The sequence below is a fragment of the Piliocolobus tephrosceles genome, chromosome 6 (genome assembly GCF_002776525.5).
Source record: "Piliocolobus tephrosceles isolate RC106 chromosome 6, ASM277652v3, whole genome shotgun sequence".
In the NCBI taxonomy this organism is placed as follows: domain Eukaryota; kingdom Metazoa; phylum Chordata; class Mammalia; order Primates; family Cercopithecidae; genus Piliocolobus; species Piliocolobus tephrosceles.
The window spans coordinates 4,553,782-4,581,237 of NC_045439.1; the positions used below are offsets into that span (position 1 = coordinate 4,553,782).

The following is a 27,456-nucleotide window of genomic DNA, read 5'->3' on the forward strand; positions in this document are numbered from 1 at the left end:
GCAGAGTGAGACTCCGTCTCAAAAAAAAAAAAAAAAAAAAGTTGCAAACAGAAATTTACCTCCTCTCCTTCCCGAGATGAAATACCCAAAACAACAGAGTTATCCTCGTTCAGGATGATGCTCGAAACTCCAGCAAACATCTTCTTGAAATGTTTCTGTAATTTAGCGACATTCTTGCTGTTTCCAATGATTTCAAGCAAATCTTCATCACCCACAAAATAGAATCTAAAATTAAAATAACACTCAAGTTGCTAAAATATGATATACACATATAAGGTGAATCAAGGCAAAATTTCAAACTGCAGGAAGGGAAAGAAGATGTGGCTGGTGGTGGCAATCTCCAGCCCAAATTCAAATCACATCGAAATTTCTTCCAGTCCTCGGCAAAAGACACACACTTACCTAACAAGATCTTGAAGTAAGAGGAATTCAATGAATGCAAATAATTTCATGTCATCTGCCTTAGTAAGTCACTTTATTAACTCTCTTTTTTTTTTGAGATGGAGTCTTGCTCTGTCACCCTGGCTGGAGTGCAGTGGTGCAATCTCGGCTCACTACAACCTCTGCCTCCCGGATTCAAGCGATTCTCCCGCCACAGCCTCCCGAGTACCTGGGATTACAGGCAGCTGCCATCATGCCTGGCTAACTTTTGTATTTTTATAGAGACAGGGTTTCACCATGTTGTCCAGGCTGATCCTAAACTCCTGACCTCAGGTGATCTGCCCGCCTCAGCCTCCCAAAGTGCTGAAATTACAGGTGTGAGCCACCACGCCCAGCCTATTAACTAATTTTTTAAAAAAAATCTGTCCAATTCAGCCTAAGCATACTATTCTGAAAGGAAAAGATGCCACTCAGAAAACTGTCAGAGGCTGGGTGCGGTGGCTCATGCCTGTAATCCCAGCACTTTGGGAGGCCGAGGCGAGCAAATCACCTGAAGTCAGGAGTTCCAGACAAGTCTGATCAACATGGCGAAACCCCATCTCTACTAAAAATACAAAAATTAGTTGGGTGTGGTGGCGGGCACCTGTAATCCCAGCTACTCAGGAAGCAGAGGCAAGAGAATCACTTGACCCTGGTAGGAGGAGGTTGCAGTGAGCTGAGATTGCACCATGCGCTCCATCCTGGGCGACAGAGCAAGACTCCATCTCCAAAAAAAAAAAAAAAAGAAAGAAAAGAAAACTGCCAGAGATAAACACTGAAGAGATGCAATGCAAGCTGCCTTGGAGGGTAGATGATAGTTAAATTAAGGATTTAGGAAATCCAAGGTAGGACGATTTAAAAAATCCAAGGTAGGTACAATTAGTAATCACTGCATGACAGGGAAGGGAATGGTAATCACTGTATGTATTATTGGCTAACAAAATCCTTGATGTCAAAACTAACAGAGGCCCAGAAGGGAAAGAAGATAGCTGGAAAAATGCACAACTGAAATTCAGCTTGACTCCAGGCCAAGTCAAAGCAAGGATCTTACCTGGGGAAAGATGACCGCTCTCTTTCCAGATATTCTCCCAATGCTTTCTGGATCTTTCCTAGCAGGTCGGCCAATCTTTCCAGAGACCTCTGTACTCCCTGGATATTCAGAACATCCATAACAAGGGGAGACTTGGACACTTTTTTCATTAGAGCCAAGAACTCAGTGCTGATGCTACAAATGAAATTAAAACATGCGTCAGCTTTTGTGTAGAGTAGTTACCAGCTGCTGGCAAATTTGGCTCTCTGGCTGGAGGCCATACCTCTGAAACCGCTGGGTTTCCACTGGCAGCAGGTGCTTGATATCTGCACTGCCTGTGAAGATACCTTCCAGGTAGACCCACCGCCTCTGCACATCAATCCACACATCAAAGAGAGCCATGATCCTGTTCAGCTTATCTTCCCAGCTGAGTGCATCCTCTTCAAAAACCTGGTGGACAGACAAGAGGGCAGAGGTAAACTGCTAACCCTGTTACTCACAGATATGCCAAAACTCACTGAAAAATGTAGATCAGGATCTTACGAAGTAATCTCATTCACATTGTAAAAAACAAGTAGACGGGTGCGGGTGGCTCACGCCTATAATCCCAGCATTTTGGGAGGCCGAGGCGGGTGGATCACTTGAGGTCAGGAGTTTGAGACTAGCCTGGCCAACATGGTGAAACCCTGTCTCGACCGAAAATGTAAAAATTAGCCAGGTATGGTGGTGCGTAGCTGTAATCCCAGCTACTTGGGAGGCTGAGGCAGGAGAATCACTTCAACTCGGACGCGGAGGTTGCAGTGAGCCGAGACGGTGCCATTGCACTCCAGCCTGGGTGAGAGCGAGACTCTACCTCAAAAAAAAAAAAAAAAAAAAAAAAGCAAGCAAACAAAAAAACAAGTATTGGCTGGCTGTGGTGACTCACACCTGTAATCCTGGCACTTCAGGAGGCTGATGCAGGAAGACTTCTTAAGCCCATGAGTTTGAGACCAGCCTGGGCAATATAGTGAGATACTATCTCTACAAAAAAATAAAAAGTTAGCCCAGCATGGTGGCGTGTGCCTGTGGTCCCAACTACCTGGAGGCTGAGGTGGGAGGATCACTTGAGCCCAGGAAGTCAAGGCTGCAGCAGTGAGCTGTGATCGTACCACTGCACTCCAGCATGGAAGACAGAGTGAGACCCTGTCTCAAAAAATAAAATAAAAAACAGGTACCTAGTAACGGTCAGTGAAAAGGTATTGCAGTGGAAGTGTGGGAGACCACTGGTGGGGAGGGCAAGCTTCCTTCCCCCGCGACAGCACCTTGTAATATGGAGAGAGCTTCATGGCCGAGACGCTGTTGATGTGCTCTTTGACCTTGTTGAAGAGGTCATCCCAGCCGCGGATCAAGCGGCACTTGTTCTGATAGTTAACCAAGTCCAGTTCATAAGTATTCCACACTTCTCTTATCTGAATTCAAACCAGAAAGACGCATGTTATCAATATGCGGGCATCCACTAGTTGCACAAGGGACCAAGCACTATGAGAACCAAAAGGACCACAGATGACAAGGCTCCATTTTTACATAGCTCAGATCTATGTAACAGCCCGGAACACAACGTAAAAGCAGCCGTTCAGTCTTACTACTTGCCTGCTTCAAAAATTCTTCCAAAGCCATCTCCCCTTGTGCCACAAGCAGTACATCCTTGACAATAGCTTCATTTTTCTGCAAGTCAACATCCCAGATTTGGCCAAGGGTTAGCTCAGAAACAACCCAATTAACATGAAGCCTTTTCATGAGCTGTTTCCAATGGCGGTCTTTAAGTGCTTCGGATTTCAGTTCAATCACCAGCATGTTTATCTGTGGAGAAAGTAAACGAAGTGTCTGTGCAGGTGCATTTCTGATGGACACTCATCACCGTGCGACACTGGCTACCTACCTTCATGTAACCTTTCAGAAGCCTCTGAACAAACTCATAGGACGCATACTGTCGCAACCGGGCAGGGAAGCTTTTCAGCTGGTTCAGGAGGGCATCCAAATTTTGTCGAAGCTGTCGAGAGAAACATGAGATGCTATTTAGCTTGCCAGCATTTCTTTAAATGGTGAAATACTTCTTTAAAAAATGGTTTCCAAATAAGTTTTACAATATGTAAATGACGAATAATGTAAATGACATGCAGGACATTAAGTGACATCTTATGAACGCACAATACAAATACACAAACTTGGCTTGTCACGTTCCTAAATAAGGTCTGTAACTGTTAACATAGACATACACAAACACCGATTTCATGAGATATACCTTTCGAGGCTGTACTGAAACCCAGGGTTGCTCCTTCATCTGATCGATTTGCTCCCAAACCTTAGAAAGTTCTGACCAAACGCCTTTGAGGTCCTGTAATTCTTCTAAGGCCACCTGTGATTGACAGTAGTAAAGCAGTTGACTTTGGAAACAGAAATGGCCCCAGAATCTGGCAGGGCCCCGGAGATGAACAAAGTCAATGGCAGAGTCCGGGTGGGGAGCGGGACTCTCCACCCCTCCCCAATGGTTCATACCTGCACACGCTCTTCACTGCCACTGAGAAGCCCAGTATCTGTCAATTCCAGAGCCTCCTTGGCCTTTGCACACTTCTCTCTGTCGTCCTTCAGCCTACCAAACTTCCCTTCATATATGGTGAGAGCCTGAAGTGCCTCTTCTGGGCGAAGATTGCCCTGAAAGCAGAGCACAGAGAGTTGGAGCACAACGTCTCAGGAGAGATGAGCATTTAGGCTTTAAGATGGTGCACGGAGCCCGCAGGGCTTCTGGACATTTCAGATTCTTTGCACACATTTTCATAAGGAAACATTCAACAAGATGTCCACTTTGGATGCGTGTACAGCAGTGAATTTAATTTTTACATCAATATTTTACATAAAATAGAATGGTGGAGCATCTCTTGATTTAGCCATTGTCTTACTCAGTACCCTGGAAGGTGGGAGAAGAGGCAGCACAGACTCAGTCTCAAGTGCACATCCCCAGTGATACAAGAGGACAAAGCTCCGGGGCCTGCCAGCCACATCCTCCCCAGAGGACACACTTGTTCCATCAGTCACCCAGCTGAGAGAAGAATGAGAAATCACCAGAAACAGACTCTACTTCAGCATTAACACTACCGTTGGCACACTTCCTTTTCATTTTAATAACTGTTGAGAGGTGTACGAAATATTGCTGTTTTCTACTAAGGCAAGATATCAAAAAATATTTTACTGAGGCTGGACGCGGTGGCTCACACCTGTAATCCTATCACTCTGGGAGGCGAAGGCAGGGAGACTGCTTGAGTTCAGGAGTTTCAGACCAGCCTGGGACTTCATCTCTACTAAAAATAAACAGTAAGCTGGGTATGGTGGGGCACGCCTGTAGTCCCAGCTACAACGCTTGATCCCAGGAAACAGAGGCTTCAATGAGCTATGACCACATCACTGCACTCCAGCCTGGACGACATAGTGAGACTCTGCCTCAAAAAAAATTTTTTGCCGGGTGCAGTGGCTCACGCCTGTAATCCCAGCACTTTGGGAGGCCGAGGTGGGTGGATCACGAGGTCAGGAGATCGAGACCATCCTGGCTAACACAGTGAAATCCTGTCTCTACTAAAAAATACAAAAAATTTGCCAGGGGTGGTGGCAGGCGCCTGTAGTCCCAGCTACTCGGGAGGCTGAGTCAGGAGAATGGTGTGAACCCAGGAGGTGGGGCTTGCAGTGAGCTGAAATCACGCCACTGCACTCCAGCCTGGGCGACAGAGTAAGAGTCCGTTTCAAAAAAAAAAAAAAAAGAAATTTTTAACTCTAACACATTACTGGCACCAAGGTGAGGTGACATGAAATATTCAAATTTTCATGACCAGAATCTTGCTATTACTACTCAACTCCTCCACTGGAGCAAGCACTCATAACCTAGCAGTAACAGCAGCACTGGCAAAAGCAGAGACCATCAAATCAAAATTAAAAACTAAGCACACAGTAGAACCCGCAAGGAGGGGCCCAGCAGCAGGGAAGCGGGCAGGATGGGACATTCACCAGCAGATCTTTGTGGAAGGCTCAATCTGTCATTAGGCCTACGATAGGAAACTTACATCCCCAAATGAGAAAAACAGATTAATATTCAAAATATGTTCACATCTTTTCCATTTGTCTTTTCTATGCTTATATTCCCTAAATAAAAATTTAAAAATTTGAAAATTAGAAAGAAAACAAACCACTCGCCTGGGACCCACGATAACCCAACTGGACCAGCATGTAGAGAGGAGAGGGCCCAGGCATTTGCATTTACATGCTCTCCAGATAATTTCATGCGCCTTTAGGAAACAACCAATACAAGTAACAAAGGGAGCAGAACACAAAATACATACAATTTTGAATTCCACTCCCAGTAAACCAAACACACTGTCGCCTACTATCACCTCCGCTATCAGCACAAGTTGCCAGCCCCCTTCCACACCACCCTCCCAGGCACAGCAGTAGCCACCAAGCCAGCGCCCTCTCATCTGCTTCTGTCGCAGCAGCACCACCACCTGCCTTGCCTGTCTCTTCTGGCTCATTTTTTCTCTCTCCCACTGAGCGTGATTCCATGAAGGTAGGAGGCTCTTGTCCTGTTCACTCACTGCTATACCTCCACGACCTAGAACAATGCCTGGAACACAGTCAATGCTCAATAAATACTTGAATGCATGAAGAAGAGTGGATGTGGCAGTTTCTGAGTGGTGGCAGGTTTAATGGCTATGGTAACGATGGCAATAGAACCTGCCTCCCTACAATCCACCAGCAGCACTAGCAAAAACAGAGACCATCCATCCAAAATCAAATTAACCAGCAGCAGCAGTGGGAAGCTTGGCCTTTGTCTACAGGAAATTATTTCTAATTTCTGTGCATATCTACGTAAGAGAACGAATGATCTAAGAACAGAAAAACTTTAACCCTTAAAACCAGCTCCTGAATACCATTCTGGGTAAAAAGAAGTCTAAGTTGGGCTTCCTATTTTCACATTTACTATCTCCATCTGCTTTTTTAACTACAAAAAGGAAAAGAGGCTTCAGTACTGGAAAGCTCAGTCACAGCAAGGACTTTTAGGCTTGAAAGAAAGTCACCAAACCACACTGCTGGGTGAGGAGTCTCCTGGGTCCTCAACAGGCGGGACTTACCGTGACAGGCTTGGTCTTCTCCCAGTCGGTCAGCAGGTCGGTGGTGCGGCTTTCCACGGCCCGATCCTCCTGGACAATCTTCATTTGCAGGTTTGCCACCTGCTGCTGAATGGCAGAGTCCTTTCGCCGCATGATGTCATTGAAGGCTCCCCACTCTCCCTCGATGTTGTCAATATAAAGCCAGGAAGGTGGGAACTGGAATCTTTGCTTTTCCAGTAAGCGCTGGCCATTGCGGTAGAGCTTTGAGAGTTAACAAATAAATCAAATTTTTTCTTCTATAACAATGATAGAAATTATTAATTAGAGCCCCACGAAAGAGAAGGCACTTGATAGTTATAAAACATGCAAGATTGGCCGGACACAGTGGTTCTCGCCTGTAATCCCAGCACTTTGGGAGGCTGAGGTGGGCGGATTGCTCGAGTCCAGTTTAAGACCAGCCTGGGCAACATGGCAGGACGTCGTCTCTACTTAAAAAGAAAACAATCAGCCGGGCATGGTGGCATGTATCTGTAACCCCAGCTACTCAAGAGGCTGAGGTGGGAGGATTGTTTGAGCCCGGGAGATTGAGGTTACAGTGAGCTAGGATCCTGCCACTGCACTCCAGCCTGGGTGACAGGTGAGATGCTGCCTCAAACAAAGCAAAACACACAAGATCAATACATGTGCTCTTCTCCTAAAACCATTCATCCTAAGACATCGTGGCCAGAGGGCAACTTCCTCTGAGAGCCCACTGCAGCTAGTCTGGGTGCTGCACTCCACTGTATCGGATGGCCCCAGACAGGATACAAAGCAAGGTAGAGCTGGGCTTCACCCTTTATTCCAAGTTATTAAAAGGATACTTGGCCGGGCATGGTGGCTCACGCCTGTAATCCCAGCACTTTGGGAGGTCAAGGTGGGCAGATCACCTGAGGCCAGGAGTTCGAGACCACCCTGGCCAACGTGGAAAAACTGCATCTCTACTAAAAATACAAAAATTAGTGGGACATGGTGGTGGGCGCCTGTAATCCCAGCTACTTGGGAGGCTGAGGCAGGAGAATTGCTTGAACCTGGGAGGCAGAGGTTGCAGTGAGCCGAGATTGCACCACTGTACCCCAACCTAGGTGACAGAGCGAGAATCCATCTCAGAAAACAACAACAACAAAAAACAGAAAAACCTAGATGCCAAGTATCTGCGCTGAGTTTTTCATTATTTATTTAGCTTTTTGAGATGGAGTCTTGCTCTATTACCCAGGCTCGAGTGCAGTGGCACGATCTCGGCTCACTGCAACCTCCACCTCCCAGCTTCAAGCAATTCTCCTGCCTCAGCCTCCCGAGTAGCTGGGACTACAGGCACGTGCCACCACACTCAGGTAATTTTTTGTATATCTTTAGTAGAGATGGGGTTTTACTATATTGGCCAGGCTGGTCTCAAACTCCTGACTTCAGGTGATCTGCCCACCTCAGACTCCCAAAGTGCTGGGATCACAGGCGTGAGCCAATGCGCCTGGCCTGCACTGAGTTTTAACAAGCACATCAGGCTGTTGTCATAGAGATGATCTGTGGGCCATACTAAGAAAAGAGTGCCTTAAGGGTTGAGTCAGGTCATTCTCTCAGAACGCAAAACACTATAGAAGCCAAATTAAACTAGAGATCTAGTGTGATTTTTTTATTTTTATTTATTTTTTTGGAGACAGTCTTGCTCTGTCGCCCAGGCTGGAGTGCAGTGGCTGGTTCTCAGCTCACTGCAAGCTCCGCCTCCCGGGTTTATGCCATTCTCCTGCCTCAGCTTCCAAGTAGCTGGGACTACAGGCGCCCGCCACCTCGCCCGGCTAGTTTTTTGTATTTTTTCGTAGAGACGGGGTTTCACCGTGTTAGCCAGGATGGTCTCGATCTCCTGACCTCGTGATCCGCCCGTCTCGGCCTCCCAAAGTGCTGGGATTACAGGCTTGAGCCACCGCGCCCAGCCCTGGCTAATTTTTTATATTTTTAGTAGAGATGGGGTTTTACCGTGTTAGCCAGGATGGTCTTGATCTCCTGACCTTGTGATTCGCCCGCCTCGGCCTCCCAAAGTGCTGGGATTACAGGTGTGAGCCACGGCACCTAGCTGAAAAGTTTTAAATATTCATAGAGCTCACCTCAACTTGCTTCTCAAACTGCTTGATCTTCCGTTTCAAAGACTGTACGTAGGTGATGAAGGTCACTGCATCGGAGGTGCTGGCCGTGTCTACTGAGTGCTGCTCCAACTCTTGGCGGGACTGTTCAGAGAGAGGGGAGCATTTCATCACAGAGTTGGGGTTTACCAGTAGACTGGTTACAGAGGCAGAATCTTACGTCCTCACCTTTGAGATCTGGGAATGGAATTCCGTCATGTTGGATCCTAGCATCTGCCCAAATTTGCTAAGAACCTCCTTATGCCAAGAGTCATATTTCAAGTTCACCTTAGATTGTACCTGAGGGTGAAACAGCACACAACACATCATCAGCTCTTTCCTCCTGGCATGTTTATCCTTCAAATGAGTATCAGTCTAACGGAAATACTGCTTTTACACTACCCTTGATACCTTTCAACCAGACAGCAGGGCTCACCTTGCCATAATCTATAACTACTGGTCCAAACTCTTTCTTGGTTTCTGCATTGTCAAAGGTTCCTCTGGCCTTCCTTATTTGGACCAGGAGAGCCTGCCATTTGTTGAGATCTTCTCCAAGTCTGTTATAGATGTTTTCAGCTTGCATATCCCATAAACACTGATACTGAAGCCAAACCTGCAAATGAAGAACACAGTTAAATAATAGTTTGAGTTTTCATTTTGTAGAACACTAGCACCTCTTATGTTCACATTTTCCATTAAGAAGGTTCATGTCTTTCACCACTGTTAGAGAAATTCTCACTCGAGATTCTCAGAATTTTCATATCAAAAAAGAATAAAACTTACTATTCTCGAATGTCATGGTTAAAACACCAAAAGATGTATCCTATCATTTACTCTCTGCTTTGAAAGAGCAAATAGAATCTAGCAAACCATACATACAGTCAAGACCTTTTAGCTCCATGTTCTTTATATCTTGTACTCTTAAGCGTCTAGAACAGACCATATGCATATTTGAATGAAATTAGGAGTTTCTTACCTTGACATATTGCTCAACTTCAGTTACAATGCCCATGACAGCAGAATACGACTCTTCCAGGGCAACAGGGCCATCAGGCATCCGTGTTAAAGCATTCCGATAGAATTTCTCTTCCTCAGTCAATTCGTAATGTACACCCACCTAGCCAACCAAAGCCGAAATGAATGCAAGTAGTGTATATGAAAGTGGTAATCTAAGTGTCACCTTTTACTTAATTAAAATGAACTGAAAAAAAGCTCATGGCCAAAATGGCATTTAAGGGGTAACAACCACTTACCCTGGCCACAAGTAACCAGAAAGCCTACTTACATTTAACTCATCAAACCAATACAAGACACATTAACGACAACAGAGAAATGTGGCAATGCAAAAACAGCTGAAGAGTGCACGAAGCCATTTGCTCATTTTAACTATCTGAGTGCCTGTTATGTGCCAGACACTATTCTAGGTACAAAAAGCAGATAAAAAAAATCCCTGCTTACTTACACTCTATGGGAAGAGAGATGCGATTAGGGAATAAGCAAAACAGCCAGAATGTCAGGTGGTGAGATAGAACTATGGAGCAAGATTGTGGAGGAGAGGGAGTGTGGGCGCAGCACGGGGAAGGCTGCATTTTCAATAGTGAGGTCAGGAAAGGCCTCGATGAGAAGGGGAAAGTTGCGAGAAACCAGGAAGAGGGGAGGGGTAAGTTGTGAATATTTGCCACCAAGGATTCTGAGTTGAGATCAACAAATGTGAAGGCGTGGGGGCAAGAGTCTACCAGCATGTTTGAGGACCAGCAAGACTGCAGTGTGACGGGGCAGAGCCAGTGAAGGAAGCAGCAGCAGCAGCTGAAGTCACAGAAACAATAAGCAGCACATTACACGGGGCCCAGCAAGCCGCTGGGGCTTTGGTTTTCATGATAAGTGAGATAGGAAGTCATTCAAGGGCTCTGAAAAGAGTGTCAGGATTGACTTAGAATCTAAGACTTGCTTTGGCTGCTGTGTTAAAAACAGATTTTAGGGAGGCAAAGGCAGAGAGAAGAGATAGGACGGAACATTAATAATTCAAGTGAGAAGTGATGGTACCTTGTACGGAGTGGGTTCAGTGAAACAGCTCAGCATTCATTTTCAAGAGACACACAATGGGCGTCAAGGACAATCCCACAATTTTTGGCCTGAATGAGCTGAAGGATGGGAAGTGAAAGACTGAGGGAAGATCAAACTTGGGGAGGTAGGGCTCAAGAGGTGCTCAGTGTGACGCCACTCCCAGACAGCCAAGTGGAGATGCCATGCTGGCAGCTGGCCAGACAAGCCTGGAGTCGGGAGAAAGGTCAGCTGGAGATACGAACACAGAGCTGGCAGCTTGCAGGTGGCATTTAAAGTCAATAAGACTAGATGAGACCACAAAGACAGTGCATAGGAGTGGAGAGGGAATGGAACATTTAGAGGGAGTTTAAGGGGAAGGCAAAAGAGGAACCAATAAAGGAAACTAGCCACTGAAGTGGGAGGAGAACCAGGAGGCACGGTGTTCTGAAGGGTCCAGTGCATCACGCAGGAGGCAGCCTCCATCAAATCCTGCAGTTAAGAGGTGAGGCAAGGACAGGGAAGCCCACTAGTCAGCAGGGTGGGACCGCGGGTGACCACACAGAGCAGTGCTGGAGGAGGCTGGATGAGTGCCTGAGAAGGGAGCTTCCTTATGAAGATTGCAGGGGACATGGGGTCCCGTTTAGGTACTGAAAGAAGACCCAGAAGAGAGGGAAGAACAGCTGAACAAGAGTGAGGGGATGGGCTCTAGGGAACAAGGAGACTGCTGGCTTTAGTTTGTTAAATTTGGAGATAAGCAAGAGAATGATGCAAATAGAAACAAGGCTGGTTAAAAACAGAAGCATGATGAGAAAGACGCTAAGGATTGTATGTGGACTCCTTGAACGGCAGAAGCCAATACCCAGAGCTTGGTTCTGATTAGCTGGACAGTGACCAGCATTAGGTGAAACACTACCATGATTGTAGCCATAGGCAATTAACTACCTCAAAAAAAATCCTAAAAGATCTGAGTTTATGTTCAAAGTTAAGAAAAGGGATAATGTCTTAACAAGATCACTAAATTCTGGAAGAGTCTGCAATAGCAGAAGTTGTACCATCTTTTTATTTGAAAGCCACTGGTTCTGTTTAGAAATGACACTGGGGACTAAATGGTCTTTTGAGCTTTCCTTTTGCTCTAAAAATTTACCAAGAGTACATTATATCTGAGATTTGCTTTAAGATAATCTGGTGGGGGTGGAGAGGTAGGGAAGAAAATAACATTGGCCACATATTGATAAAGCTGTGTGGTTGGGAACTCTTGATTCCCTCGACTTTTGTGTATGTTTTAAAATTCCCCTAATAAAAAGTGGGGGGTGGGGAGGAGAGGGAGAAGCAGGAATTGAGATTCCCAAAGAAGCTCATGGACAGAAGTTCAAAGAGACTACTGAGACCAAGCTACAAATGCCAAGTAACTAGTTGGAAAAAAAGGTCAGGGTACAAAAAGCCTCCCTAACTTTCCCCTGGGATGTCTGGAGTTTGTAAACAACATCAAGAGCTTATTTAAAGAAGCACCATGAAGAAGTGTTATCACGAGCCCATGAGAAGCCTGGTCAGAGGCGTGTGCTTCAAGTCACCGAAGGCTTACCTGGTACCTCTGACTCTGGATCCTGGGTAGGGACAGTACAACCATCTTCCAGGCAAACATTTCCTGATACAGCTTGTATCTGCACTCTTCAATTGGCGGATTCAAGTAGATTACCTGATTGGTTATTCTTAGCTCATGAACGACATTCTGTGAAAGAAAGGTTTTATTTTTTACTCAGCAATCTATCTCAATACAATTTCTTTCTTTGTTTTAAGACAGAGTTTCACTCTTATTGCCCAGGCTGCAGGGCAATGGTGCAACCTTGGCTCACTGCAACCTCCATCTCCGGGGTTCAAGTGATTCTCCTAAGCCTCCCAAGTAGCTGGGATTATGGGCATGTGCCACCACGCCCAGCTAATTATACATTTTTAGTAGAGATGGGTTTCAGCATGTTGGTCAGGCTGGTCTCAAACTCCTGATCTCAGGTGATCCACCAGCCTTAGCCTCCCAAAGTGTTGGGATTACAGGCGTGAGCCACCATGCCAAGTCCTTTGGTTTTGTTTGCTTGAGATAGGGTCTCACTCTGTCACCCAGGCTAGAGTGTTGTGGCGACATGGCTCACTTGACATTCGGGGCTCAAGCAATCCTCCTGCCTCAGCCCCTCAAGTAGTTGGGACCACAGGCATGCACCATCACACCCAGCTAATTTTTGTTTTGTTTTTGTTTTTGTTTTTTTTTTTGAGACGGAGTCTCACTCTGTCGCCAGGCTGGAGTGCAGTGGCACCATCTCGGCTCACTGCAAGCTCCGCCTCCAGGTTCAAGCCATTCTCCTGCCTCAGCCTCCCAAGAAGCTGGGACTACAGGCATGCACCACCATGCCCAGCTAATTTGTGTGTGTGTGGTTTTTTTTTTTTTACTCTTGAAATACAGAATTTTATTTAGAAACTGTTTAAAATAGAAAAAAACCCTGTCAAGAAAGACCAGGTGGAAAAATGGGTTCCCAATAAAACGGAATATTAGGGCAATAGAAGTCTAAGAGGCCACCACTGCCGTCTGAACCATGGCTGGTCACTCGCATTTTCTGGCATCGTTAGTCACTGAGTCTGGTTTCCTCTGAACTCTACACAGCACGCACTACACAACAATTTTATCATATAACACTTGCTTTCTACACACATTTCAGGACAAGCTACCACCAGAAACAAATCAATACAAATACATCAGAGACTGAACAATCTCAGTAGCGGATGAGACACATTTTGTAGAATCCTGCCAAAAAAGGAACTGAATAGGCTGTGGGCAAAGCAAATGAAGGAGAGTTAAGGAATGAAATATTTTAAATATTAATAATTAATTAAGACACGGTACTGTATTTTCTGCAAAAGAAAATTAACATTTAGTGACACACTAATGAATTTTATCTCCAAAGAGATTAGTGCACTGGCAAAGTATTCGGATTCTAGTGGCGAGCTGTGGACAGCAGATACCGAATCCACCCCACTCTGGCAGAGCCCAAGGTAACAATGGCCTTCACCGACCACTTCCTTTGCCAGAGGTCCAGAAAGAGCTTGCAGCATGGTCACCTGCCTGCTGCACTTCCAGCTCTAAGCAGCAAACTTCAAGGAGCCAAAGAGGAGTCCCCAGTGGGCAAGGGGAGCAGAGAAGAGAAACGTGGTAAATGTAAACCTAAAAGACAGTAAAATGGGATACAATCCCCATTCAAACCCCAGAGATGTGGGCAAGCCCCCAAAACTAGTTGTTAGATTAAAAAACTGAGCACACCTCACTTCCTCAAAAACAGAATACATAGAAAATTCAGGGATAACTGGAAAAATAGACAGAGGCTCAGTGAAAACTGAGCTCTTCAACTCGAACATCTCAGGGCTGAAACACATCCTCTGTTATCCAGGCAACGATGCAGGAATGCAATTGGTCAATGACACCAAGTAACTTTACAGGGCAACTTTTTAAATGTTCCTTTTAGACCAAAGCCTAGGCCTAACCTTGCAAGACCTGTGACAGCAGCTTCCAAAGGTTCCAAGGTCTGGCCCTTCCTTCCCAGACACAATGTCAAGCGCAAAATCTCCTGTCATGTTACATTTTATATTTTGAAATATGGAAGCATATTTTGAATACTCTTAAGGCATTTATTTATTACAGCATTCTCTGATTTCACATTCGCTTAAAATTGAGTCTTTCCATTTCTCCACTGAGGTGGCCGCCTCAGCATATTACACAACACCTTCTCCCACACTCAGTGTGACCCGCATCCACAAGGTTGGCCCCACAGCCAGCCTCTTTGTTTCCCAGGTGAACCCACTACATGTTAATACTGCTCTGCTACAAGGTAAAAGCTCCTAACTCAAACTTACTGGAAAAGGAGTGAAACGTCTGCAAAGTGCTCTTTAAGAAGAGGCACTTTTTGCTTATGAAAAGAAACCAGTGAGTCCTCTAAGGATAATGAAAGTCCTCTAAGGATAACAGGTACTCAATGAACCTTCATCTGATGAGACATAAGTATATGACGATGTCTCAATATCACGACCTTGAGACCGGAGAAACTAGCACCACTGAAGCAGCGATACAAGTCAGGTTATCAGTTGTCGGGCAATGACTTAGGTTGACCAAGGTCAGGTAGGTCTGTGCCACCTGCCAGTGCTTTCAGCTAAACAAGAATTCCCACTTAGTCTCCACTAGACAGTCATGTGCTGCTGAACAACAGGGACACATTCTGAGAATCACGGTTAGGCGATTCTGTCACTGTGCAAACTCCACAGCATGTACCTACACAAGTCGAGATGACAGAGTCGACTGCCCACCTAGGCTACATGGCACGGCCAATCGCTCGTGGGCTGCAAATCGGCACAGCATGTTACTGTACTGAATACTGCAGGCAACTGGAACACACTGGTAAGTATCTGTGTATCTAAACACATTTCAACATAGAAAAGGGACAGTAACGGGAGGCTGAGGCAGGAGAATGGTGTAAACCCGGGAGGCGGAGCTTGCAGTGAGCTGAGATCCGGCCACTGCACTCCAGCCTGGGCGACAGAGCCAGACTCCGTCTCAGGAAAAAAAAAAGAAAAGGGACAGTAAAAATATGGTATCGTAATCTTCAGGACCACCACTGTATATGTGGTCTGTCGTTGACTGAAATGTCATTATGCAGTGCATGACTGCAATTGTATCAACTCAGAAACACTCATTTGCTTCTCGGGGACTTGGTATTCTAAAAAGTATGCTCTGGGGATGAATATCCAATAATAGTAATAGTCAAAGGTAAAAATAGAAATATTCAAAAATGAAAACATTTTTCAAGTGTAAGGGAAAAAAATAAAAAGGTAAAGGTAGGGAAACAAAGCCAACTGTTTCTCCCAGATCAAAGTTTTTACTGTTTTGTGAGGCCTTTTTATTGGTGAATATAACACAAATACTACAAACACTTACTGTAAGGTGGATTCCTTTGTAACCACGACCAACAGCAGCAGATAGGGCCTACTTACACAGTGCTAGCTGACAGAAGTATTCAGTTGTGTAGAAAGCTCGCTAAGCTCCACACCAATGGGAAAGAGATGGCTCGCGAGGCACAGACTACTACTCTGTGTGGTGGCCACTGTGTGCCACCTTCTTCCCAGGGATGTGGACTGAGACCTTTGCTAAAACAGTAGAGTACGTTTCAACGTCATGGTCTGAACATTTTCTTCTGGTGGATTACCCGCAGTTCTTGAAATAATTTACTGCATGAATGTTTGGTAAGAAATTTTTTTCCACAGTGTAGTTTTTTTTTTCTAAAATTTAATTTTTCATTTTTTAGGACTTAAAATAATTATTTTAGACTTATAGGAGAGTTGCAAGGGAAGTACAAGGAGTTTCCACATATCCTCCACCAGCTTTCTCTAATGTTAACATCGCGCATGAGAGTGAGGGATTTTGGAAAAAGAGCGCAGAGGTGACCTGCCCTTCCCTTCCCATCACATCAGAGGGCACATGACATCTGCACATCGCCACGGGTGAGGCTGACCTTCATCACCTGGTTAAGGTGGCAGATACACTAAGTGACCTTTTCATAGGTGCTTTTTAACGGGAGAGTTTTGTTACTGTACTTATTAGCAAATAGAATGCCACAGAAGTACTCACTTTGATCTTTGGCTCTCCACCAGGCTTGTGACTAACTTGTGGAGCATCCGTGTCCATGTCAACTTCTGCTTTATCTTCAGCTTGCCCAAGAAGAACCTGGGTCCAAGCTCTTAGGCCAGCTTGCAGACGGACGCCCAGTATTCTTTCAATCTACAGACAACGTTATATCAGAGAATAGTGCTTCTTCTAAAAGTTAGCTCACAAAGCAAGTTAATTAGAAAGTGGTAGGTGTTTCAGATCAAAGATACACAGTTTCTAACTATAAGCCTTCATCTCTCTCTTCTCAGAATCTCACTTTCTCCCAGCCACAGATCACTTGTTAGGCTGTGTTCTCCATCTTTGGATACCGAATCACCAATCCTTCACAACCTGTAACCTCTGCTATAAAATATCCTCCTCCCCAACACTCCCCTCTGGCGTGCTCTCTGAAGTCCACCAATGAGAAAAGGAATGGATTGGTAAGCGTGCTTTACGCACACATACCACACCTTCTACCTGTCCCCACTCATCTACAGGGATATATGGGTAGGGGCAGAATGTGGCTGGGATTTCTAAACTGGGTGTTGGGGAGGGGCAGGGTCATCAGAGGAGGTCACCTGGAGGGCTAGAAAAGGTAACACGAATCATAAGAAAAGCAAGGAACGGCAAATGGGAAGTTACCAAATATCCAGCAAATAAAGGGAGCACTTTCTCCTCCCTCTTATCTCCCTGCTTCCAACTTAAACTTGATGTGAGTACTGACATGCGGTATCACAATTCGGTTCCTTTTGTGTGTGTGTGACAGGATCTCACTCTGCCACACAGGCTGGAGTGCAGTGATGCAATCTCGGCTCATTGCAACCTCCGCCTCCTGGGCTCAAGTGACCTCCTGCCTCAGCTTCCTGAGTAGCTGGGACTACAGGTGCTCGTCACCACACCTGGCTAGTTTTTGTATTTATAGTAGAGATAGGGTCTTGCTATGTTGCCCATACTGGTCTTGAACTCCTGGGCTCAAGCGAACTGCGTGCCTCGGCCTCTCAAAATGCTGGGATTACAGGCGTGATGAGCCACTGTGCCTGGCCACAATTCAGTTCTATCATCAGTTAAATGAGATTTTGGAGGGGAAGTGAACTATCACAGATAATTTCCAGGGAAAAATACTTTTTAATGACAAACTAATAAACTTACTGGAGGGTAAGCAGAAGAAAAAGGAGGAACACGCCAGCAAATTCTAACCCTTACCTCCATGTCAAGCTTGTTGACCCAGATGGGCAAATTGGAATAGGAGTGCAGATTTAAGTCATCCACTGCTTTCTGGACTCTGTTCAAGATCTCTGAGAATGTCTTATGGTCATACATACAAGTTTCCAAGGAACGGACCTCTAGGTCTATTTTTTCTTCAATGATCAGCAGATCATCCACCTGAAGGAAGAAATATTTAATATTTAAAACACCCACTCACATCCTGTTCCTCTATTCTCACACAACGTTCTCCTCGGGTATTATACATTGACAAATGCTCCAGGCAGTTCTTCCATAAGTAGCTAATCCTAGCTGCTGGGGTGAGAACACTAATCTCCACTCGCATGTCCTTGCAGAGGGAAGGAAAATGCATGGAGCCTCCCCAGCTTCTCTTCCCTTACTCCCACTCACAGGAGGGGTGGCCTCTGATGGGTAAAGCTGGGAGAAGGAAATTAACGTGCTCCGTTCAGCTCCTCCTGGGACTGGTGAGCCAGCCTCGCTGTCGTATGCATCTGGTCTGCTGGCAGCAGCAGGCTCTGGGTAGGTCATTAGCAGGCCTCCATGGCTGCAGACCTAGAGCCTGCTCTGCATTCAGTTGTATCAGCAATTAAACTGCATTCTGCTCTCTGTCAGACTCCTGTGTCCTTTAGCTCTCCACTTGTTTCTAAACTCAGGTTGTTACTTAATGGCCTCCCTAAAGGCCCAGCACCATCTAACAGCCTGGTGAGTACAAAGGGTCTCCTCCCTTGCAGCTCACAGGGCCGTATGCTGCATCAACCATGCATGCCTTCTTCGGGAGACCTAGCGTTTTAGCTGAGTTCGCTATTGCTGTGCTTCATTCGTTACCAGGACACCTGAGGATTACACAAGAGCATACCTTTTCTTGGAAGTTGAAGACAGTCTCTGCTAAGCGCTGTACATACGGGTCAAGTTTGTAGGATTCCCACACCAACGCAATGCCTTCTGCGATCAGGGCCTGCACTTCCTTCTTCAAGCCAGCCACCAAAAGTGAAATGGTGTTCCGCTCCTCCACCTTCTCGCAGGTCCGTTCATAGGTACGAACGCTCTCGATCAGTGAGATGGCAAATGGGTAAAGCTGGTTTGCTTGATGGGCTTTGTTCACAATCGCCAGCGGGACGCGGAAACCAAGCCACTTGAGGTTCCGGACTTCTTTGGATAGTGTGATAATCTCAGGAAGAAAGTTAACTTTCAGCTTAAGCACATTTCCAGTTCGGCCCCGAACCCGAGTACTTTCAATAGTGAAAATGCGCCCCGAGACGCCGAGGTTGCGCTGCTGCACCTTCCTCGCCCAGTCGTCAAAGATCTCCTGCGTGTTGAGCTTCATACGGAAGCTGTCGCCATCCTGCTTCAGCTTCTGCCCCTCCACGTGATTTTCCCAGCCCTTGCCAAGGACGTCTTCCACCCGCTTCATGTAGGCTGTCAGCTGCCTGTCGATCTGTTTAGCCCAGATGATAGACCCCGACACGGGGGGCAAGTCACGAACGTGACTCATCTTACAAGCCTGACTCTGTGGGTACTGGACCTTGAACTTGTCGTGAAGAGACTCGATGTCATCTTTCACACGCTGGATCAGCTGGGTCTGGTATTCGCGAATGGCCCCACGGATGTGAGGCCTGACAAACAGTGCATTAAACCTGGAGAAAATCCTGAACATCTCGTTGGCATTCTTGGCTGTGCCAAGCTGATCTCGAAGGCGAGCAGTGATCCGGGTCTCTACTCTGTCGATCCTCTCATCGTACCTCTTCATCGCGGCCTCCCAGGCTTCCGTGCCCTCTTTGGAAACATCCAGCCCGTCCACTTCCTTGACGTTCTCATAAGCAAGGTTTACTTCCTCAATGGCATTCGCATCTGCAGCATCAAAGAGAACCTCAGCCACTTTCATATCTTGGGGTTCAGGGACCTCTCCTTGATTCTGTTGTGCAACTGCTGTGACCTAAAGGAGAAAGGTATGTAATCAAGAAATGCTGACTAATGAAGGCTTTAAAATTTATTTTAAACTGGGCGCAATGGCTCACGCCTATAATCCCAGCACTTTGGGAGGGTGAGGCGTGTGAATCACCTGAGGTCAGGAGTTCAAGACCAGCCTGGCCAACATGCTGAAACCCCCGTCTCTACTGAAAATACAAAAAAAAAAAAAAAAAAAAAAACGCCGGGCATGTTGATGCAGGCCTGTAATCCCAGCTACTTGGGAGGCTGAGGCAGGAGACTCACTCGAACCCAGGAGGTGGAAGCTGGAGTGAGCTGAGATCACAACACTGCACTCCAGCCTGGACAACAGAACGAAACTCTGTCTCAAAACAAATAAATAAATAAAATAAACTTTATTTTTATTTTTTATGAGACAGGGTCTCACTCTGTGCAGCCTCTAACTGCTGGGCTCAGGTGATCCTCCCACCTCAGCCTCCCAAAGTGCTGGAATTACAGGTGTGAGCCACCATGCCTGGAAGACTTTTAAAATTCTGTTGTATATACCACACAAAAGCTACCAATTAGTAATACGGATTTTTAAACTTTGAGTCAAACACTTTAGAACCACAACTTAGCAAAGCCAAGTAATATACTACAGAGTATATATATATATATTTTTTGAGACGGAGTCTCGCTCTGTCGCCCAGGCTGGAGTGCAGTGGCCGGATCTCCGCTCACTGCAAGCTCCGCCTCCCGGGTTTACGCCATTCTCCTGCCTCAGCCTCCCGAGTAGCTGGGACTACAGGCGCCCACCACCTCGCCCGGCTAGTTTTTTGTATTTTTTTTAGTAGAGACGGGGTTTCACCGTGTTAGCCAGGATGGTCTCGAACTCCTGACCTTGTGATCCGCCCGTCTCGGCCTCCCAAAGTGCTGGGATTACAGGCTTGAGCTACCACGCCCGGCCTACAGAGTATATTTTAACTCTGCACTACAAAGGTTTTTCAGACAATGTGGTTTCGTTGGACTAGATTTTTTTTTAAGGAAGAATTAGTGAAGAAGAGTGAAACATAGGCCGGGTGCAGTGGCTCACGCCTGTAATCCTAGCACTTCGGGAGGCCATGGAGGATGGATCACAAGGTTAGGGGTTCAATACCAGCCTGGCCAACATGGTAAAACCCTGGCTCTACTAAAAATACAAAAAATTTGCTGGGAATGGTGGCACGTGCCTGTATTCCCAACTATTCGGGAGACTGAGACAGGAGAATTGCTTGAACCTGGGAGGTGGAGGTTGCAGTGAGCCAAGATCATGCCACTGCATTCCAGCCTGGGCAACAGAGCAAGACTCCGTCTCAGAAAACAAAGAAGAATGAAAGATAAATTCAGAAGAGAAAAAAAATGTATAAAGAAATTACTCATTTAATTATTTTAATAAATCTCAGGTACATGTAATTACGATCCATGTTTTACAGAAAAGGACTCTCAGAAAAAGAGATTAAATAAAGCGCTCCAGTCACAGAGCTACTAAATGGTGCAATTAGGATTTAGAACCCAGGAAGTCTGACTCTAGGGTCCTTGCAAGATGGGGGAAGGGACAAATGGATGGAAAACACTAATTAAGATTTGGATGGGCTGGGCGTGGTGGCTCACGTCTGTAATCCCAGCACTTTGGGAGGCCGAGGCGGGTGGATCACTTGAGGTCAGGAGTTCGAGACCAGCCTGGCCAACGTGGTGAAACCCTGTCTCTACTAAAAATACAAAAATTAGCTGGGCATGCTAGCTGGCAGCTATAATCCCAGCTACTTGGAGGCTGAGGCAGAATTGCTTGAACCCCAGAGGCAGAGGTTGCAGTGAGCCAAGATCATACCACTGCACTCCAGCCTGGGTGACACAGCGAGACTCAGTCTCAAATATATATATACACATACACACACACAAACACACATAAATACAGAATCACTAGATCCTAAGGACAATAGAAAGAAGTAATTTTTCAAAAAACACATTAAAACAATGCTTACGGGCAGGGCGTGGTGGCTCATGCCTGTAATCCCAGCACTTTGGGAGGCTGAGGTGGGCGGATCATTTGAGCTCAGGAGTTCCAGAATAGCCTGGACAACATGGTGAGACCCCTCTTCCACAAACCACTCCCCGCTACATACACAAATAAATTAATAAATTAGCCGGGCATGGTGAGGTGCGCCTACAGACCCAGCTACTCAGGAAGCTGAGGTAGGAGGATTGCTTGAGCCCGGGAGGCAAAGGCTGCAGTGAGCCAAGATCACGCCACTGTACTACAGCCTAGGTAACAGAATGAGACTGTCTCAAACAAAAACAGGCTGGGCACGCTGTCTCACGTCTATAATCCCGGCACTTTGGGAGGCCGAGGCAGGTGGATCACTGGAAGGTCAGTAGTTTAAGACCAGCCTGGCCAACATGGTGAAAGCCTATCTCTACTTAAAATATAAACAATTAGCCGGGCGTGGTGACAGGTGCCTGTAATCCCAGCTACTCGGGAGGCTGAGGCAGGAGAATCGCTTGAACCCAGGAGGCAGAGGTTGCAGTGAGCCGAGATTGCACCACCGCACTCCAGCCTGGGCAACGAGAGTGAAACTTCATCTCAAAAAACAAACAAACAAAAAAAAACCCACAAATTTTTAGAATGCAAATCGTACCTGCGGCCTCAGGACCCTGACGATAACAGCTCTCAGCTGTTCATGCTGGCGTCTGAATTTCCTCATCTGGTCAAGGCGAGCCTGCAGCTTCCTGTGGGCAGGGTTGATACGCCACACCATCTTCAGATTTTCTTCCCTTTTTCTTTTGACGATGTCTCTCAACAATACCTGAAGTTTCTCATACTCATCATCCCAAGTCTGAAAAACTTCAAAGCATGCTACCATAACCTAGGATATAATTTCAAAAATGAGGCTTATTATTAAGACATATTTTCATCTAAATGTCTTGAGGTTAGTTTTCTTATATATTCAAACTTACTTTTTCAAATTCTTCATAAGCAACATGCATCAATTTCCTAGTGCCCAATACTTTGAGTAATTGAGAACTCAAGTCTCTTGAAATTGCCTCCACTAAACGCAGTGCCCTCTGAATAGGATATTTTGTGTTTCGGATCTTTCTCAAATGGGTGAAAATGGCAACAAGCGCCTGTCTTATTTTGTCCAGCTCCGTGGCAGACAGCAAATCATTCAGAGGGAAATCTTTCATCAGAGGATTATAGTCATTCACAGTTTCCAAAGCCTGTTTTAGACCTATATTAACAGAGAAAGAGTTAACAGTTTTCACATAAACAAAACTAAGTAAACTAAAATATGCAATTACAATGGAACATTTTGATGTTGCAAAAGATCTAGCAAGACAAAAACCATTACACATTTGAAAAAACGTTATTAACAGGATAACCCTAGTGTTGTTCCATTTTTGCTTATTTAAGAGTACGAGCCAACTTACATACACTCTAAAGGCTGAAGGTGGCAGCCTCAGAAAATTTACCTTGCTTTGCTTTGCTTTCTACATCAGCAGCCCCCAACATTTTTGGCAACAGGGACCAGTTTCATGGAAGACGATTTTTCCACAGACGGCTTGGGGGGCAGGGGGGTGGGTAGTTTCCAGGTGATTTGAGCGCATTGCATTTATTGTGCACTTTATTTCTATTATTTTATTTTATTTTGTTTTTTTGAGACGCAGTTTTGCTCTCTGTTGCCCAAGCTGGAGTGCAGCGGCGTGATCTCGGCTCACTGCAACCTCCGCCTCCCAGGTTCAAGTGATTCTCCTGCCTCAGTTTCCCAAGGAGCTGGGACTACAGGCGCCCGCCAACACACCTGGCTAATTTTTTGTATTTTTAGTAGAGACAGGGTTTCACTGTGTTATCCAGGATGGCCCTAATCTCCTGACCTCGTGATCCGCCCACCTCAGCCTCCCAAAGTGCTAGGATTACAGGCGTGAGCCACCGCACCCAGCCTATTTCTATAATTATTATTATTATTATTATTACATACTCACCATAATGTAGAATCAGTGGGAGCCCTGAGCTTGTTTTCCTGCAAATAGGCGGTCCTATCTGGGGGTGATGTGATGGGAGACAGTGGATAGATCATTAGATTCTCATAAGGAGTGCACAATCTACATCCCTCGCCTGCGCAGTTCCCAACAGGGTTTGTGCTCCTATGAGAATATAATGCTGCCACTGATCTGACAGGAAGCAGAGCTCAGGCAGTAATGCTCACTCACCACTGCTGGCCTCCTGCTGTACGGCCTGGTTCCCAACAGGCTGCGGACTGGTACCAGTCTGGGGGTTGGGGACCCCTGTTCTATATTATTTTAACATTCTATCAGTCACAATTCAGTTTAGAAGAACTAAAATTTTATCCGTGAGAACATTAAAATTTAAGATTTACATTCATGGCTTAATTTAGGTGAATGTATTACTAACTACGGACATGGAATCACGAAAGTGCTTGGATCCTAATCTATTTATTGACTTTCTTTGGCATAAGATCAAAAAAAGTATTAGGAAAAACACAAAGGTTTCAGAGGTGTTAAAAAAATCAAAGTATACATTTCAGCATAGCAAATGTGCAGGTAATGCATGCAATGTGATCTAAGTAACTGGAAGGTTTCCACTTGCAGTTTCCTCTAAGACGCGGGTACCACACGTTTTTTGGGGGAAGTGAGAACATGACAACTGCTACTGTCTTAATTACTTGTTCTAACACGTCTTCTGCGAGCACAGAGTTGAACAGAAATGCCTAATAATGCCTCCTGTTCAAACACTGTAGAGCTAGTACGTGCTCACGCAGCTAAGTTTTAAAGTTTTTAAAAGAATTTAGAAATAATCATAATAATTTGACTGCGTGGTGGCTCGCACCTGTAATCATAGCACTTTGGGAGGCCAAGGTGGGAGGACTGCTTGAGACTAGGAGTTCAATACCAGCATGGGCAACGTGGCAAGTCCCCATTTCTACAAAAATGTAAAAATGAGTTGGACACGGCGGTGCATCCCTGTAGTCCCAGCTACTTGGGTGGTTGAGGTGGGAGAACTGCTTGAGCCTGGGAACTCCAGGCAGCAGTGAGCTATGATCATGCCACTGCATTCCAGCCTGGGCAACAAAGTGAGACCTCCATCTCTTAAAAAAAATAAATTTTAAAAAGAAATAAAAACAAAACAAAACAACATCACTGGCACTGTTCTCCACTCAGGAAACTAAATTCATTTTGGCCACTTATCAGAATAGGAAGGAAGACAAAGAAGAGAACGGGGCAAGTAAAAAGAAGACAAAGCGGTACTGACTAGTTCTTTTTCCACAACCCTCTGGGCAAACAGAACTGCTTTACTGACACCACCTTCTTGCCTGGCCTGTCAAAAGCACACCTGACTTTGTGCCAATAGTACAGCCGACTCATGGAGATGACTCATGGAGCCGCGCAGTGGGGAAGCAAGAAGGAGTCTGTGCCCATACCTAGAGACTGTTTCACGTTCTTAAAACCCCTGAAGAGAAAGGGGAAAGGTAAGTGTGTAGGAGAATAATTTTCATTACTTGGAACTGAGGGAAAGATAAGATGTGACGTAAAAGAGGAAATCGTTAAAAATGACAGTACTCTATGAAAACTATAGTTTTCATTTAAATTATCAAGTAAGATCTCATAAAAGCCAGATCAATAACTTACTGATCAGATTACTAGTTCTAGTTGTTACCTGTGTCAGTGTCAAAACTGACGGTGGCGTGGAAGCGCTTGCCATGTTTCAAGATATCCAGAGTCAGGAGAACTTCCGGGCTCTCCCGTTTCTCCTGGATGCGGTATAACGCACGTTCCAAGTTTAGCCAAAAACTAATTTCCTGTAAGGCAGTTCCCGATGCAGGATCTCGATCCAGTTTGGTCACCTTTGAAAATAAAATAACATCCAAGAGTATTCACTAAACAAGGTAGAAAAGATATCGTTAACTAAACACACGCATTACAACTCAATTTTATGCTCAATGCTCTCTCAGGGTGCTGACAGAAGCAATCTCACTGTCCCCTGACCATTCCACCTAGACCAAGGCTAGTCCCGCACTGAACAGTCTCAGGACCAAGAGGAGGCACCACTAACACGTTGCCACGTAATTTACCTCACTGACAAACTCCAGATCAGCTTACCCAAAGATATTAAAGAGTAACATATTTTACATAACTTTCAATCCTGTGCTCTTACTTTTTGAATTTCTCGGATCCAGCGGTTGACTCCAGACTGTAACTGATTAAGAAATGTCGGGTCTTCAACCTTATCACCAAAGTCTGTAACTTTCGGCTTTTCTCCACGCTCATAGCACTGTTTTGCAACATTGGTGATGATGGGATGAATCGGCAGGCTGATTTCCGGAATTTCAATATTTTGCTGCAAGTGAAGCAGTCCCATCTCGAGTTCTGCAATCTTCTTTTCAACCGAAGGAGCCATCTTATCACCATCCCTGAAATGACATTGCATACCTCAACATTTAGTGTGCTACTGGTCTCCAAGGAGAGTCTATCATTTCAGGTCTGTCAAATAGCAACGACACACATACTTATTAATGCACAGGGTTTATATCCCCTTGGTTCACTAGCTTTACCCTCCCAATTCCCAAGTTTTACACCGAGTTCTACACTATCTCGTGAACATTAAGTGAAATATAACATTCAAACCACAGAAGAAAACTGGTTTTTACCTGTCTGCCTTGCCAGACTCTCTAATATAGGACTTAAAAAAAGGAGCCACCGCATTGCTAATGAAAGAATGCAACGTTTCGTAGGGCGAGTCTTCACTGAGTGTAAGGACCCGGAGCTGAGAAGAGACGGGTTTATCGGCATCAATCACGGGAGTACGTTTAATGAATGCCAAGCTAAAAAGAAAAATAAAACAAGAAATTAGACAAGTTACACTCCTAATTAGGCTTATTAACTTAAAAATCATACTAAGAATATACCGAAGTGTCGTTTTTCTAATAGTGAAATGCACTGCTTGTCTTTCTTTAGTACATACGTGAGAGCTACTGAATCAAGGTTATGGTTATAGAACGTGAACAAACATGAAACTAGGCAAAGTTAACTTGTCTCATACAGGGGTTGAATTCATAACATTGGCCTAAAACTAACCTGCCCTAGAAATACAAGTTATGAGCCAAGTAGTACATAAATCTGATCTTACACTAATTTGTAACATTTATTTACTGTACTAAGTGAACAAAAGTTGCTCGCTGGTTAAAGTGACAAGAGGGCATTCCAGGCTCCCTTTAGCCTGGTCCTACTCAACTCTTCCTGTTTCACCTCCTGCTATGTATCCTCTTTCCCACCCTGAGACACCACTTAGACCAGATGTCCCATTCCCTAAACACATCATATGCTTTGTGCCTTTGCTTACGAAATCTATATTCATCTGCTGAAATTCTAACCCTCAAAACTCAATTCCAGTGTGACCTCTTCTGTGGGCTTCCCCTAATCAGAAGCAATCTCTCCAATCTTCATGTTTCCACTGTATTTTGACAAGTATTATAATTAGTTACGTATCTGCCAATCTTTCTCCCAAAGACAAGCTTCTTGAGAACAGGAAGCAGGTTTTATTTCTTTGTGTATTCCGCCATACTGCAGGTTTTGTTTGTGTATTACTCTATACCTACTGCCACACCTTGTACACAACAGGCACTCAAAGTTTGTTAAATTAATGCCTTTAAGGTAATTAATAAAATTTGAATTTTCTAATTCCCTTGCCAGTACTTTATACACAATACTTCATTGGCCAGGTGTGGTGGTTCACGCCTGTAATCCCAGTACTTTGGGAGGCTAAGGTGGGCAGATCCCTTGAGGTCAGGAGTTCCAGACCAGCCTGGCCAACATGGCAAAACC

At 45.3% G+C, this 27,456-nt stretch overlaps 1 protein-coding gene across 1 annotated transcript in view; it reads right to left on the reverse strand.

Annotated features, from left to right (window-relative positions):
• DYNC1H1 (dynein cytoplasmic 1 heavy chain 1) overlaps nt 1–27,456 on the reverse strand; it is an 82,981-nt gene that overhangs the window by 40,470 nt on the left and 15,055 nt on the right. Inside the window, exons 3-24 of the mRNA XM_026455276.2 lie at nt 26,283–26,456; nt 25,790–26,045; nt 25,292–25,478; nt 22,576–22,847; nt 22,257–22,484; nt 18,533–19,609; nt 17,656–17,835; nt 16,435–16,584; nt 12,358–12,504; nt 9,709–9,849; nt 9,169–9,345; nt 8,922–9,032; nt 8,718–8,837; nt 6,604–6,843; nt 3,986–4,141; nt 3,732–3,845; nt 3,369–3,479; nt 3,080–3,289; nt 2,752–2,898; nt 1,734–1,900; nt 1,472–1,645; nt 60–225 (exon numbers count right to left, since the gene is read on the reverse strand). Coding sequence (XP_026311061.1) covers nt 60–225; nt 1,472–1,645; nt 1,734–1,900; nt 2,752–2,898; nt 3,080–3,289; nt 3,369–3,479; nt 3,732–3,845; nt 3,986–4,141; nt 6,604–6,843; nt 8,718–8,837; nt 8,922–9,032; nt 9,169–9,345; nt 9,709–9,849; nt 12,358–12,504; nt 16,435–16,584; nt 17,656–17,835; nt 18,533–19,609; nt 22,257–22,484; nt 22,576–22,847; nt 25,292–25,478; nt 25,790–26,045; nt 26,283–26,456 — 4,705 coding nt within the window. The remainder of the gene's footprint in view (nt 1–59; nt 226–1,471; nt 1,646–1,733; nt 1,901–2,751; nt 2,899–3,079; nt 3,290–3,368; nt 3,480–3,731; nt 3,846–3,985; nt 4,142–6,603; nt 6,844–8,717; nt 8,838–8,921; nt 9,033–9,168; nt 9,346–9,708; nt 9,850–12,357; nt 12,505–16,434; nt 16,585–17,655; nt 17,836–18,532; nt 19,610–22,256; nt 22,485–22,575; nt 22,848–25,291; nt 25,479–25,789; nt 26,046–26,282; nt 26,457–27,456) is intronic.